This window comes from Dromiciops gliroides, chromosome 1 (assembly GCF_019393635.1).
Source record: "Dromiciops gliroides isolate mDroGli1 chromosome 1, mDroGli1.pri, whole genome shotgun sequence".
NCBI classification, from domain to species: domain Eukaryota; kingdom Metazoa; phylum Chordata; class Mammalia; order Microbiotheria; family Microbiotheriidae; genus Dromiciops; species Dromiciops gliroides.
In genome coordinates, this window is record NC_057861.1 from 656,144,678 (window position 1) to 656,161,268 (window position 16,591).

At 36.8% G+C, this 16,591-nt stretch overlaps 1 protein-coding gene across 2 annotated transcripts in view; it reads left to right on the forward strand.

Moving 5' to 3' along the window:
* The window catches only part of ADAMTSL1 (ADAMTS like 1), a 1,070,304-nt gene that overhangs the window by 838,648 nt on the left and 215,065 nt on the right, over positions 1-16,591 (forward strand). For both annotated transcript variants that reach the window (XM_043978110.1, XM_043978111.1), the window contains 2 exons: positions 5,461-5,572; positions 11,801-11,939. In XM_043978110.1, the coding sequence (XP_043834045.1) occupies positions 5,461-5,572; positions 11,801-11,939 (251 nt within the window). The remainder of the gene's footprint in view (positions 1-5,460; positions 5,573-11,800; positions 11,940-16,591) is intronic.

Here is a 16,591-nt window from a genome sequence, read left to right on the forward strand (position 1 = left end):
TTCCCTTCCCCACCCCCCCATTGCCCCAGTTCCCTCCCTCTTTCCTAGCACAGAAGCTCATCAGAGGAGTGACTGAACTATAGCCAAGGCAGGTAGGGGGTGACTCCTGACTGCCCAGCCTCCCTGCTAGGCGTGTCTGGGGCAAAAGAGTTTCTTGGTATCCCAACAGCCAAAAGAAAAGAAAACTGGTTGAGGGAAGATCCTTGGGGTTTGGAAGCTGCCTTTTCCCTAGATGAGGAGGGGGATTCGATGGCATTGATGTCTCCTTCTCTTTGCATTTGAGAGGCCTTGCAAAGGGGTTGAGTCTTTTTTTAATGACATTATAAATTTAACTTGAAACATCAATGCACCGGTTAAATTTGCTTTTTATTCATTTACTTTTAAATACATCCCATTTCAATACTCAAAAGATTAGGCTTTTTCCAGATTTTCAATGTCTTTCTTTGTCCATTCTCATTCACTTTTCCTCTTGATGTGGTGATAGTGAATTCTCTGTTCTCCAATTCCTTTGTTGTTGTTTGTTGTCATTTTTAATTATTTCATAAAATTCTAGGCATATTTCTTTATATTCTCCATGATTATTTTTCTTAGGTGCATTAAATGTACCACAATTGATGTATCTATTCTCCCATTTTGGAATGTTTTGCTTGCTTCCAGTTTTTCTAATTACAAATAATGATGCTATAAAAAATCTTTGAAGATCATCCTTTTTTTTTCAGGTATACTTTTAGAGTAGGGGTAATACCTTTGCTCTTAAATGTTGCTTTGTTTTATGTAAACATTAATTTCCAGAGTTTTCCCTGCCCTTCCCTGTCCCATACGTATACCATACTCCCATCGATATTTTATAATACCTACGCTTCACATGTCTATTATGAAATGCAAACAATTTTTTTACAAATTCATTTAATTTCCATGTAAAGTATCATTACATTCAATAAAACATTAGAATGCTACAGTCTCAAGAAAGAAAAGCTTATTCAGAACTTTCTTTCTTTTTTCTTATTAACATAAGGTCAAAATTACATACACCAGATGTGTTTTGCTCTTTAAAAAGTGTCAGACTGTAACTCTCAACAGACGCTTCAGAACTGGACTTGATTTTGAGTACTTTTTGCTTGTAAAGCTGAAGTGCTAATATGTCACCAAAGTACCTTGGAAGTTTTGATGATACCAAAAAAACCCCAAACCAAACCAAAAAAAAAAAAAAAAGCAGCATGTCCACATGAACTCAACCAAAAAATGAAGAGGGGTATTTGTAAAACCCTTATCCTTTTCTGAGGGCAAGCAAGAAGAAAGTCCTCCAAACCCAAATATCCACTGACTTTTCCTGGCTTATTAGGTTATTACTGATTTCTCTAGAGTGGGGTTTTGCAGGGGTATATGTGTTTGGAAGTGGGGTGAAGGATACTGAGGAGGCAGAGTAGGTAGATACCTAGGAGTACAGCCTCCTCTGTACTCCTATACTTTATGAACAAAATGAAGTGTTGGTGCATAAGGACAGGGAAGGGTGTAGGCCTGGAGCACCAAGACAGATTTTCAGAGTAGCTCTTTGGTTGCCTCTAGAGTTTCTGTTTATCCTTCTTAAATTTCATCCTCTTAGACTTGGCCCATTGTCCTAGCCTCTGGAGATGTTTTTGGATACTGACTGTCATGCAATGTATTGGCTATATCCCTCTCAGCCTTGTATCATCTGCAAGTTTATCAGCATGCCTTCTTTACTTTCATCCTTGTCAGTGATAAAAATATTGACGAACAGAGGGCACACCCCTCCCTCCAAGAGACGTCAGTAAGTTAATCACTCATTCTTCGGACCTGAGAGGAAGAGTAGCAGAGGGAATTGAGTTGTCCTCAGAGCTAGAAAGACCTGGGCTCAACATACTGGCCATGTAACCAGAGCAAGATTAAACTTCTCATTGCTTAAGACTGTGAGTTGCAGAAAAGAGCCTGACCTGCACACCCATAAATATACCAATAAAATAAGAGGTTCTCCATCCTTATCCCTACCTTTGCATCTGATCATTGAATTCAACCAAGTGTGAATCCATTTAATCCCTGCCCCCTTTGTATGTCCTTTGCAAAGGATCTAGTCATTTGCCTCCCTAAGGATTACCCTCTTTAAAGACCTAAGTATAGGATCATTCAGGCCTTGTGTTTTTTCTTTTTTATAGTCCACAAATAAGAACTGAATTGGCATGGAGAAATGCCAAGTTAATCTACCATCATTCCCCACCTACCATATTCCTCTAAATATGCAGGGCTAGTTCACTATACTGCCTATTTTTTTAAAAAAAACTAATATCTTTTAAATGTTTGTATTGCTGAGAGTTGAGGAACATAACAGTGTCCAAGGAATTTAAAATAAATATCACACAGAGGACAATGGATAAGGAACATGATGGTTGTGTGAGCAGGTTACAACATGAAAAATAAGGAACTTTGAAGAAAAACAGGAAGAAAAGATATCATCGGAGTGTGGGATGACATGTTGACAGCCTGAGTGCTCCCCAGGAATACCACTCTGGGTGTCAAGTGAAAGTGAGGCAGGCCCTCAGCATGTTGGATGGACCCCCTGTGGCAAACTTTTTTGAGGTTGTTGACAAGAGGCAATAGACAGCCCGGTTGGGTTATAGCCTGCTTCACTGGAAGGAACACCCAAATTTCTTTTTCTATCTCTTGCTGCTGGGCTTTGTTAGTCATATATAGAAATGTTGTTGATCTGTGTGGATTTATTTTATATCCTGCAGCTTTGCTAAAGGTGTTCATTGTTTCAAGTAGTTTTGTTTTTAGTTGATTCTTTAGGGTTCCCTAAATATACCATCATATCATCTGCAAAGAGTGATGGTTTTGTTTCTTCCTTGCCTATTCTAATTCCTTCGAATGCTTTTTTCTTCTCTTATTGCTAAAGCTAACATTTCTAGTACAATATTGAATAATAGAGGTGATGATGGACATCCATAGAGGTGATAATGGATATCCTGGAACACCCAAATTGATGAGATCACAATTCGATTTTAATATTTAAATATTTAAAAAACTAAAGCAAAAAATCCAAAATATTTTGTTTATTTGAATCCTTTCTCTCAAGACTAACAGGTATACAATCTCAGCATTTTTTTGGTCAGCATATATATTTTTGTATTTAGCTAGCATTTTTTAAAAAAATACTACTTTAAATCTATTTTTTCATCCCAAAGGTGCTCACTAACACTTATTCTCAACTCTTGGGGTATAAAGTAACTTCCCATGGAATCATGGAAAGGACCTACCACAGCACCAATTTTTTTCTCTTCCCCTCAGACCAATAGAGAAGCTGGAAACCAGCACAATTGCCTTAGGACAAGGCTTCTCTAAGGAAGGCTGCTCTTATATCCTCTATGTTATTGATATGAAAACTTTTTGACCTCCTTTTCTATTTCTTTTATTTTCTATTATAAATTAAATTATTTTTAATTTATAATATCTCATAGCAGCACTCTATAGATTATTTTCTCTTTTTTGGTGTGAACAAATTTTGGGGTGGGGTTGTTAGCCCATTTTTATGGTTTGCATGTTTTGTTTTCCCAACAAAAGTAAATTCTCCCTGTGTTTTTTGTTTCTGTTTGTGAAATTAGAGCTTTTATCTAATAGCTCACAGAATCATAGTCACTCATATTCCAAGGGAATTATATTCTTTTGTGAGCAAAAAACAATCCTTTTAAAACATGTGAATAGAGGCAGCTAGGTGGCTCAGTGGATAGAGCACTGGCCCTGGATTCAGGAGGACCTGAGTTCAAATCCAACCTCAGACACTTGACACTTACTAAATGTGTGACTATGGGCAAGTCACTTAACCCCAATTACCTCACCAAAACAAAAATGTGACTAACTCAACCTGCCAAAGCAAACAATTAGATATTTTATTTCTGACTCACAAAATTGACTGACATTAATCCATAGGAAAGGCTTCCCCATTGTTGAAGACCATATATTGCCCCAGCTCTATTCTTTTTTAATAAAGAATTTATGACACTGTTTGTTCTCAATAGAACCCCTCAGTAGAGCAAAATTCTTATGTACTTGGACATCACCTACAAATTCCTCGCCTTCCATAGTTTCCTTTAGAATATTATCTGAAGGACTTTCCATTTTTCTTTCCAACTCCTAGAAATCATATCTAGGCTTCATCTTATTTAATTTTTTTACTTTCTTTTTTTTTGTCCTGATTTTTGGCCTCTTATTCCCCCCTTTTGAAGCTGATGTTTATGTGTTTTCTCAGCTTTTAATGCAAAAAGTAGGGACACAGTCCCTGTTATTCCACAGGTTTAATGCTACTCTGAGCACAGAGAAATTAAGTGTTATATCACTAGTTTTTATGCTTTGATAATTTGTTGTCCCCATGAACTCTCTCCAAAGGAGAAAAAAGCATTGAAGGGGAAAACAATCTGCATAATGTTTGGGTTGAGAGCCAGATAAGCCACATCATCTGGAGAGCATTTATGGATTAAATTGGACATAGGACAACAAATAAAAATTAAAGAAAACAGATCTTGCCAGTGTTCGGATATCTATCTTACTCACATCTCTGATAATTGTGGAATCACCATAATTGAACTTTATCTCAGGACCCAATGTGCTTTGTGAGGAAGTGGAAGTGACAGCTTGAAAATTGAGGCCAGAAAGAATAGCTGAATATTGCCAAATATAAATATGGAAGAATGAAAGGAAAGATGGGAGGGAGGGAGAGGAAGGAAGGAAGGAAGGAAGGAAGGAAGGAAGGAAGGAAGGAAGGAAGGAAGGAAGGAAGGAAGGAAAGAAGGAAGGAAGGAAGGAAGGGAGGAAGGAAGGGAGGAAGGAAGGGAAGGAGGAAGGGAAGAAGGAAGAGAGGAAGGGAGGGAGAGAGAGAGAAGGGAGGAAGAAGGAAGGGAGTGAGAAAACATATTTATTAAATGCCTGCTGTGGACCAGGTACTCCACTAAACACTTTACAAACATTATCCCTTTTTATCCTCACAACCCTGTGAGATAGATGCTATTATTATTCCCATTTTACAGATGAGAAAATTAAGGAAAATAGTACTTAAGTGACTTGCCCAGGGTCATGCAGTTCTCAAGTGTCTGAAGTTAGATCTTCCCAACGCCAGACCCAGTACCCTATCTACTGTGACACCTAGCTGCCTAATACATAATATTTAAGGTACTTTGGGATTGAGTTTTCAAAATATTCAAAATTTTAAAAATCAAAAATTCCAAGAGAATGGAAAATATCCTTGTTTTACTTTAAAAGATGACACTAGTAACCCCAGATTGTCTATAAAATATGGAAAAAGGAAGATTTCCATAGATAATTTTCATCAGTAGCCTCACAGCTGATGGAGAAATGCAAAGAATACAAGATCCCACTGTGTTTAATTTTTTTGTTAATTTCCCCCTCCTAAATCCCTGTCCCCAATACTTCTACCAGTGTCATTTTGTCTTCCAGGTCCATAATGTTGGAGCTGCTGATAGCACTGTTCAGTTCATCTTTTATCAGCCCATCATACACCGGTGGAGAGAGACTGATTTCTTCCCTTGCTCAGCAACCTGTGGAGGAGGTAATAACATTAATTAAGCTAAGAAAAACTTGGCTACTCTGGATGAATAATGATTGGTTAAAGGGAAAAACTTGGTATTATGGTTTTTGCCTTCTTTGTATGGGACAAAGTACTCCTGTATAAGAAGAATAATGACCTCTTTTAAGACATTTCTTGAAGGGAGGGTTGGTTTGGTTCATTTTAATAGAGGAAAAACCCTTTAGTTCCACATAAGGCTTGATTTGCTTTGGTTTATGATGACATTAAGTCAAATTGCTGAGGTGTATGTGATAAATTCTAGGTCTGATTCTGAACTGAGTAAATTGACTATTTAGGCTTATAAAGGGAATCAGATTCCATCCATTCCTAATCCATCATATTACATATGAGGAAACTGAGACCTGGATAGGAGAAGAGACTTGATCAAACAGGTAATAATTAAAGAGCAAGACTGGGATTTGACACCATATACTCAGTCTCCAAATTGACATCGTCATTTATTCAGGTAATAAGCAAACTCATTCTGGGGTGCAAATCGCATTTGTTGCTTATTTAGCGATCAGAATCCCTGAGAAACAGATTAAGCTATTTTGAAAAGGCAAGAGAGGTATATTTTTGTAAAAAGCTCATTTCCAGCAATTGGCTACATCTTCATATATTATAAGAGAGAACCACTGAAAATGAACATGGACTCCGGTTAGAAGAGAAATGTGGAAAGACATATTAAATTCATAACATAGAACAGCTATTCAAATATACCATTAAGTGCTTCCGCTCTCTTGTTAAAAACATTAATTCAACATTTTGAGAATTTCAATAGAGTAATTCCAGTTGGTCTGTCTACTCCAAAAATGAAAACACTTTGTTTAAAGATGAATGGCCAATATTGTGATATTTCTTAGAACTTGATATTTTGTTACATTTAACTGTATTAATGACTAGCAGAGGAAATAATTTTACTGAAAAAAATTGAAGAAAAATTTTGGATATTTTCCTTTTTAAATGAGAAACATGCTTGGTGAAAATTGGCAGTTTCCTTCCCACACCCTCTGTGTTAGTGTTTAGTCGATAGAGTATTGGGCTTGCACTCTAGAAAACGTTGGTTCAAATACTGTATATGACACTCACTGGACGTATGATCATGTACAAGTCACTTAGCCTCTCTGAACCTCAGTTTCCTCATCTGTAAAATGGGAATAATGATGTCTGTGGTCCCTTAGGATCATTTTTAAGACACATAAGTAACATATGTAAAGTGTTTTGTGAAACTGAAACAACTTTCTAAATGCTAGTTATTATTGTGAGACTTGAGGCTGCTGGAAGGATGTTCTTATAGTAACCATGAAATATGGATGAGCCTTTTCTTTTGTCCAGAACCAAAGGACAGAAACAAGTACAATCAATGGAAGTTGCAAAGAGGCATAGTTTGGCTTTCTAACAATTAGAGCTATCCAAAATAGGAATGGTATGCTTTGTTAAGTGGTAGGTTCCTCTTCCCTGGAGGACTTTAGAGTATAGGTGATGCTCATAAGGTATAGTACAACAAATGGTTCAGTGGGGGTAGAGGGGTGAGGGGAGGGAGAGAAGTTGGGGGGCAAAGGGATTCCTTTCAGGTATGGATTGGACCAGGAGATAACTGAGGTCTTCTCCAATTCTTATATTGTATGACCTGAGTCTTGCTGTAAAATAAAATAGTAAATGTTATGATGAGATCTTAGTTCCTCCTCTACTAAGGAACCAGGTTGGACAAATATTTTCTAATGTCCCTTAATATACATAGTATTAACATGTAAATGTGTTAGCATTTATTATTCACATGCAACTATTCTCTAAAATCCCTTAACATATACATTACTAACATACAAATTATTAACATGCAAATATTCGCTAAGGTCCCTTAACATACATATTATTAACATAAATTTACTTATTATTATTTATTATTAACATACAAATATTCTCTAAGGTCCTTTAACATGCATATTATTGACATAAAAATCTATTTATTAACATACAAGTATCTCTAAATGACCTTAGCATACATATTGTTAACATGCAAATTATTTTTATTATTATTTACATACAAATATTCTCTAAGGTCATATAATATACATATTATTAACATACATATTTATTTATTACTCATAATTCATATACAAATATTCTTTAAGGTCCCTTACCAACAACATTCTCTGGTTCTAATCCTTATACATTTTTATTAAAAATATAACAAATGATTTGAAATGGCAACTATATTTTTAATAAAAATGTATAAGGATTAGAACCAGAGAATGTTATGAATAAATTTAGTAAATTTAGTAAATATTTTGTCATCTGAGCATTAGAATTACTAATTCTTGTCCCCCCCATAGCACTTTCATAGCCCTCATGAAATCTGTTCTGTTTTGTACCATAACTGGGCTCTTGCTTTAGTCCCCACCATTATCATCCCTGCCTACTTCTAGAAAATGAGATTTCAGGTATCTAGGTGGTAAAGTGGTTAAAATGGTGAGCCTGGAGTCAGAAAGGCCTGTGTTCTGACCAGCCCTGTGACCTTGGACAAGTCACTTAACTTTGTCTAAGGAGTAATAGATAACATAATTGTCTTATTAAAGTGCCATTAACATAGCAGGGGTTGTTTTTTGGTTTTGTTTGGGTTTTTTTCTTTTGCTGCTGGATTTTATTTTATTTTTATCTTGATAGTAATTTATTTTTTCCAGTTACATGTAAAGATAGTTTTCAACATTCATTTTTATAAGATTTTGAGTTCCAAATTTTTCTCCCTCCCCCCTCCCCGAGACAGCAAGCAGTCTAACATAGCAGTTTAAGTTTTGCAAAATGCCCTGCATATGCAATCTCGTTTCATCCCTACAACAACCTTTTGATGTAGTTACTATTATCCCCATTTTACAGTGAGGAAACTTGGGTCAAGAACTATCTTATTCTAGTATAAACTGTTTTAATCAAGTATAATGATGTTGGACCTTAAGTCCATGTCATATGAAAAACTTTTGAATGAACTAAGAATGTTTAATCCAGAGAATACTCACACAATGTCATAATAGCTATCTTCAAGTACTTACAATCAAAAATTTAGATTTGAAGAGGACTTTAGAGGTCATCCGCTCCAACCTTTTCATTTTATAGATGAGGTAGAGAAGTCAAGTGACCATGCCAAGGTAACATGGGTAGTAAATGTCACATTCATGATTGCAACTCAGGGAATCTAATTCCAAATTCAACCAGACTTGGTCTGCTTTTTACAGTTGCTTTCAAAACATCCCTAAGACCTTTCAAAAGCTGATTTAACCACTTCTTTCTTAGGGGGGGCAGCCATCTATTTAAAAACCATTGTATTCTTTAAAATATGGCTTCATTGGTCTTCATCTTCTAATCCTTCTCTCTTTGTCCTTGATTCATACTTCTTGGTGGAATTTCACACTGATTTTCCACCCCCTCCAGGACTTTGCTCCAGAAATCATTCCCTTTTTCTCATGCATCTTCATTTCTTCTCTCCTCTGGCTCCTTCAATATCCTGAATTCTCTCCACTACTAAACAAAAAAAGCTTTCACCTTTCTCCCTTTAACTCATCTATCTACTATCCCATATTCTTCTTCCCCATCACTGCTAAATTTCTTGGAAAAAAAAGAAGTCTCATGCCTCCTTTTCCTCACCACCTACTCTCTTCTCTTAGCCCCAAGCAATAGAATTTTCTTTTGATGAGACAATTGGGGTTAAGTGACTTGCCTAGGGTCACACAGCTAGTAAGTGTTAAGTGTCTGAGGCCAAAATTGAACTCAGGTCCTCCTGACTCCAGGACCTGTGCTCTATCCGCTGTACCACCTAGCTGCCCCAAGCAATAGAATTTCTGTCCCCACTACACAACTAAAATTGTTCTCTCAAAGATCACCAATGGACTCCTATTTGCCCAATCTTATAGCTGTTTTTTCTCAACCCTCAACTTTTGACCTCTCTGTATCTTCTAACACAACTGACCCCTCCTTCAACAGTATGCTATCCCTTCCTTTGGGTGAAGATACCATGATTTCTTGGGTCTGTTCATCTCTCTAACCATTTTTTATTTTCCTTGGCAATTTCATTCACTCCTGCTCTCTCTATACTGATATCTCCAAGTCTGTACCTGAAAAGACTGTAATATGGTAGAGCAATGATTGGCAGACTATGACCTAAGAGACAAATCCTGCCCACTGCTTATTTAGCTCCTGTTTAGCTTATCTTTGTTGTTGTTCAGTCATGTGTCCAACACTTCATGACCCCATTTAGGGTTTTCTTGGCAAAGATACTAGAGTGGTTTTCCATTTACCTCTCCAGTTCATTTGACAGATGAGGAAACTGAGACCAACAGGGTCAAGTGATTTGTCCAGGGTCACAGAGCTAGTAAGTGTCTGAGGCCATATTTGAACTTAGGAAGATGAGTCTTGCTGACTCCAGACCCAGCACTCCATCTACTGTGCTACCTGCCTGCCCTCTTCAGACACAGAGTAGGCACTTAAAAATGCTTGTTAACTGATTAATAGAATGAGGCCAATATTAGATTATGCTTCAGGACTTATTGTCTTCGTTTCAAGTCAGTCTCAGGCCTCACAACCATATCGACATACAGAAAACTAAAATAGAAGTTTGAGGAAATTTGTGATATAGCCAAGTTTGGTATATAGCCAAATAATTATTTTAGTCTGAAAATAGATTTTTCATCCTCCTTTATTTAACTACATCTACATCAATTTGTTGTCATTTTTTATTTCTTGATGCTTTGATTGTAAATTCCTTGAGAGTAGGAATTTTTTCATTTATTGCTTTTGTATCCCCAGCACCTAGTGCTTTGTATGTCTTAGGTACTTAATATCTGCTTGTTTATTGATTGATTGACTAATTCTTCCTAAGAATGACCTCTGAGGCCAAGATAAGGACTTATAACATATTGCAATTGAGGGCCAGAGGGAAGGTAAGGCTCCTTAGGGAAAGTATGTACTAATATAGAACATAAGTTTAAGGACATTTTAAAATACCATGAAGAGGGGGCCTAAGGCTATTGTGAAGTGTGTTTATTTATTATAGACTTTATTCTTCCTGGTGACCACATCACTAAGGAGACAGATTAAATACTTTAGTGTATTATTGAAGTAATGCATTGCTAAGGTTGTAGAGTAAATGGTTGGTTAATTAGCAAGCCTTTACTGAGTGCCTGCTGTGTGCAATGCACTGTCAGGCTATTGGGGTTTGAAAAAGAAACACAAGACAATCCTTGGACCCTTGAATGCTCACAATTTAATCATGTGTTTACAAAATATTGATTCAAGCAGCAACAAACATTTATTAGATCTGCCTTGCACAACACACTATGTTAGATGCTAGAAGAAATGTAAATTTAATTAACTTCAACAGGGAATTTTTTAATACCTACTAAAGGACCTACTACTGGGCCATGGGAATGCAAAGCAGAAAAAAAGAAAAACAACAGCAGCTCCTGCCCTTCTGGAGTTTACACTCTAGCAAGGAAGGTACATACACAAATGAATATAATGCAAATGTGAATATAATAAATACAATAAAGCATTGCGGCCTCAGATCAAGGAGAGATCACTCATCTCTCAGTGAGAAGAGGAAAGTCATAAAATACCTAATCTTTTACCTGTGCCTTCAAGGATGGGTAGGATTTCAAAAGGTAGAGAGTTTAAACAGTACAGTACATTGGAGTATAGAGTGTGAGTCTATAGTGATCTTTACTTGGGTCAATGGTTCAATTCTAGCTTGAAACATCCTGCAGGAAACTCCATAAATATGAATTCCACAGACCTGTGTTGAATGAACCCACAGTTTACTAATATAAAATTATGAAAGCAGTGTAATAAATGGTTAAATATGAATTCCATGCAATTGTGTTAAATGAACCGGTCATTTGTTAATGCAGAATTACAAAAGCAGTGTAACAAATGGTTAAATATGAGTTCCATGGAGTTGTGTTGAATGAACTGGTCATTTGTTAATGCAGAATTACAAAAGTAGTGTAATAAATGGTGAAATATGAATTCCATGGAGTTGTGTTGAATGAACTGGTCATTTATTAATGCAGAATTGCTAAAGCAGTGTAATAAATGGTTGACACAGGAAAGAACGAACATGCCCCTCGAAATACCTAATTTTCAAGTGACTCAGATACAAGAAGCATTTGTTTTGATGCATCTGCCACATGCCTTGAACTTGTCTGGATGGTTTGAATGTTGCAGGTTACCAGCTGACCTCGGCTGAGTGCTACGATCTGCGGAGCAGCCGGGTTGTAGCAGATCAGTACTGCCACTATTACCCAGAGAATGTCAAACCCAAACCAAAGCTTCAAGAGTGTAACTTGGACCCCTGTCCAGCCAGGTCAGTCCACTCTGATAAGTAGTTTAAAATAAGTGGAAATCCAGATGTCATAATTATCCTAAAAGAAAAAAGACAGCCCATAATTCAAAATGTTTTCATATGCACTAAATGTGCTCCCGGAAGGTCTGTGCTGAATCTCGAAGCAGAAGTATCCAAGGGTCTTTCCCAGACTGGTGCTAAATGCAATCTGCTAACCCACAGGGAGAGGGATTTCAGCAGATTTTTGTTGACATTATGTATTGTGCTTAGGTTCCTTATTCATCTGCCTTATGAGACACCTGATAATGAATGACTCTTAGATAATACCTGGCACAGTGTTCATCTAAACCATGGCTTGCTCTCATCTTGGTCAGCAGCATAGGATGAGAAGAGATCTAGTTTCTGACCCTTGGGCAAACACACATCCTACTATATAAATATCCTTCCCTGATAGATCTGAGAAATAGACTCAAAAACAATTCTCAGAAGAGTCAAAATAGCAGAGATTTAGAGTTAGAAAGGACGTCTAAGACTGACCTCCCTCGCTTCACAGATGAAGAAGCTGAGGCTCCCCGAAGTTAAGGTTCTGCTACATATGGGCAGATTCAGGCTTAGAAAATGACTGAAAAATAGCCAAGTTTTTATTTAGTAGCTTCAGGGAAAGACATCTGAACTTTGTGGTTCCCTTTTATAACCATAACTTTGCTACCTCCTTCCAATTTGTTTGGGAGATAAAGAACAAGCCTGGTGAGTGAAAATACCACAAAGGTAGGGAGAATAATTTTCTTGAAAGTGGCATTTGCAATTGAAATGGAAACCCCTTTCTGTTGTTTCTTTGCCAGAATTTAGCTTAATCATTCTCAGCTTCTGAGAAGGAATGTTCTCAACCCTAGAATTGGAGTCATGAACTCGTATAGTAGGATTGAATAAATGGACTTCTCAAATCCCAGGGGTATGAGGAAGGGTCCTGTGCTATTTTTTTAAAGACACAAGTTACCGATTACTCAACATATTATAAAAATGATACTTTGAAGTATTAGAAAAAAGTTCCAGGATTCATGTGAATACAGAATTATTCTATCTTTAGAAATGTCCTATTGGACCCAATGTAATTTAGTTCTTAGGTTTCGTCCACCATTTTTTACTTTTATTTGAAATAGCAAATTCTACACATGATCTAATGCCTCCATTTCTGTCATTAATCATACCACCTAACTAAAACAGCATAATGAACTCAGAAGAAAATATTTTCATTAACTAAAACTCCAAAGAACCGATATTTGACAACCGCGAGAGTAAAGGTGGTTGGAAGTTTATTTTCTTATATTACATCAGAAAATTTAAATAAAAGGGTCTACTTGAAGAAATGAATATGGTGTGAAAAATTGGATAAAGTGTGAAAATTATGGCCTAGCTGTTTTATTTGGGAAAGCCTGACATTTAGAAATTTTATTATCCAAGATATTTGAGTAAGAAGAATCTTTATCATCCATGTATAACCGCATTGCAAAAGTACTCCCCCTTAAGATCACATCCGCATCCACCGCTGCAACAAAAAGACTAACGATGAGGCATGTAGCAGCTCTTGGTTCAGATAGATAGGTCAGTCCAATAAGAAACGAGCACTACGCAGTCAGCCCTGAAACCCTTATACAGTCGAAACTCTCAAGGAATTTGACATGCATTTCTGGAAAGACTGGGAGATCCATTTCTCCCAACGAAGAAATAGCAAAGGCCAAATGGTCACAGAGGGATAGTTTCAACATTAAAGCATTTTATGATAATTACACTTTAAGAAAATAAATACAATCAGAAAAAAATAACATTCATTTTTTTCTGGCCATTGATTCTTATATGCTCTTCTCTGTTGGAGTAGATTTTTTGGCCTATTTCTTATTATCCAAAAGCAAAGCAATTCTGCATTGAAAGAAGCTTACATGTGAAATTTATGCCCTTTCTATTTTCCATGTTATTTTTTAAAATCTGCCACCACACATGTATAAATGTTAGGACAGGTGGTGGTGAAAAAAAAAAAGTAGAGGAGGGAAAACAACTTAGAGACAGATGTCAGGAAGCAGATTTTTTTTAATTCAAGAAATAATTAGGCAAAGCTGTAAAAATTAAGAGCTGTAGTAGGGGGAGAAAATAATTGAAAAAGGGAAGCCATACTGTTCTGAGATCAAGCATTGCCTTTAGGTGATACTATGAAATTCCTCAAACTCCATTCTATAGTAAAGGCTAAGATCATTATCTGGGACAGACTCTATCAAGTGATCCAATAGCAGTACATATTCCTTCCCACCACATATTATTGCAAGCTCAAACTCTTCCTTGGTTGCTTCTTATCTAATAAAATAATCGGGGGAAGGGAGCACAAAAAGGTACGCCTAAGTGCCCAGTCAAAATATTTTAAAAAGTAAAATATGGAGATTGTCAGTTCTAATAAAAAATCATATATTTCTGAATTTGGAAAGTTGCTGTGTATCACTTGAGAGATCACCAAGATAGCAAGGAAGAGAGGTATTTTTGTTGAAAAACATATTCTAGGTTCGTAGTTCACATCCCAGTTCTGTGACTTTTGTGACCTTTGTGATTAAGGCCTTGGTTTCCTCGTCAATAAAAGGAGGAAACTGGTCCCTTTTCATTCTAAAATTCTATGACTATAAATATTACAAGTTCCTTATTTTTAGGGATCTCATAATATCCTTCGCACCATGACCAGATGAATAATTTCTATTTAGCCTCCATGTTGAAGGCCTAATTGAGGCATAAAGAAGGCAGCATGGTATAGTGGAAAGAATCCTAAACTTGGAGTCACTTCTAAATCATACAGATTTACCATCTGTATGATCTTCTGCAAGTACCTTCTCACAACCTCAGTTTCCTTTTCTGTAATATGATGGGGTTAGACTAGACGACCCCAAAGTTGATCCCAACTCTAGAGCCTATGAACTCTGGGGCACTCATTAGTGACACTGTAAGTCTTTTCACCATATGCCACCCCCCTTTCCTTTTGTTTCTCTCCCTCAGCTCTTTGGGGTTTTTACCTCTTACTATGTTTTTGGTACATCTACTTTTTTTTCTTCCCTGCCTTATATCCACCAGTGACACCCATGGTTATAGCACGGGCCTGCCAGTGGTCCTTTTGACTACAGAAATTGCTGACATCCTAGTCAGATCCAAAGTGGTCTTTTTTTTCTGGACTGAATTTTTGCTTAGGAATTTTTGCTCTATAACAGCAGCAATATACCAAAGCATGAACCCATGTTATATGCTCTTTGTCAGAGAACACAGTGTGTCATCTAAACTGTGATCAAGAAATGCCATTATCACCGGAAAAAAAGATTATCGCTGAGATAGATGTTTAGCACCAATCTCCCAGGAGACTTTACAGTGATCAGTATCACCTCTCCCCCTCAGATAAGTTCTTCTGGGTGAAGTTTCAAACATGTTTTCTAATGAGTCCTGCACAATACCAGGATGTCCCCAAAGCATATGCTTTGCCAAATCACAGACATACTTTTAGTTTAGATAACTAGTGACTTGCTTTTTTAAGAGGACCTTAAAGTCCATTAGAGATGCTGCACAGGAGATAGTGAGACAAGATTGGTCCACTAGGAATTACTGATTTCACCTGCACTGACTATAGTCTCAAATACCGTTTTAGGACAGCTGTGCTAGACAGCAGTTTTTCAACGTTTGTGACACAGGCTGTGAGAATAATTGAGCAGTCACCCTTTCCCCCTCCTTTGGCATAGGATCCTCATTCTGAATCCAAGTCAAGGAAGAGGGGGATTAAATTGGTAATTGTTGGACAAGTGAAAAAAGCTCTCACTCATCACACTATCATCGTCACCATCACTAGCAAACAAATCTGTTTCTAGCAGCAAAACCATATCCAGATTTCCCCTTTCCTACAGGAATTTAAAGAAGCAGTCATAAACTAATGCCCAAACTTGCATGCCCTGGATAGCTGTACATTGTGATTCCAAACAGCCTCTCTGGCCTTTTTGTGTTGACATGACTCGTTTAGTTTTACTCTGTTTCATTAATTATTCCAAGCAAGGCACAAAATGACATGGGTAGACTCCAAAAGTGATATTTTTTAACTTTTTTATAATGAGAAGTAGTATGTCATATAACCCTGGATGTCACTAGATTAAGAGTCATGTTCTGATCTCAGATCTGCCATTAATTGTGTACCTTAGACAGGTCATTTAATTTGTCTGGGCCTACATTCCTTCATCTATAAAATGAGAGGACTGTCTTAGATAATCTCTTATCTTTAAGCATTAGCAATTTGTCATTGTAGTTACTTATCTTAGTCCTTTGAACAGTAAAAGACATAAAGGACTCGCAAAGTATATTCCAATGAGTCATATTTGTGACATTTTGAAAATTAAACACTTCAGTTGAGTATATTATAAGAATCCCAGTATCTCAAGTCCCCAACCAACAGATACTCCAGTCCAGGCTCTATATTGTTTGGCTATGGAATCCATTAGTATTTACTTAGCAATAATAACAAATAAATAATTTGTGTGATGAACTTCTCTAATTCTCATCATGCCCAAAGAAGGCCAGCAACTTGAGATACTGAGTCAATTATACCCAAGATGAATAGAAGCCAAAGAGTATTTTCTTAGCTCTTTTTGGTTCATTCCCAATTGACA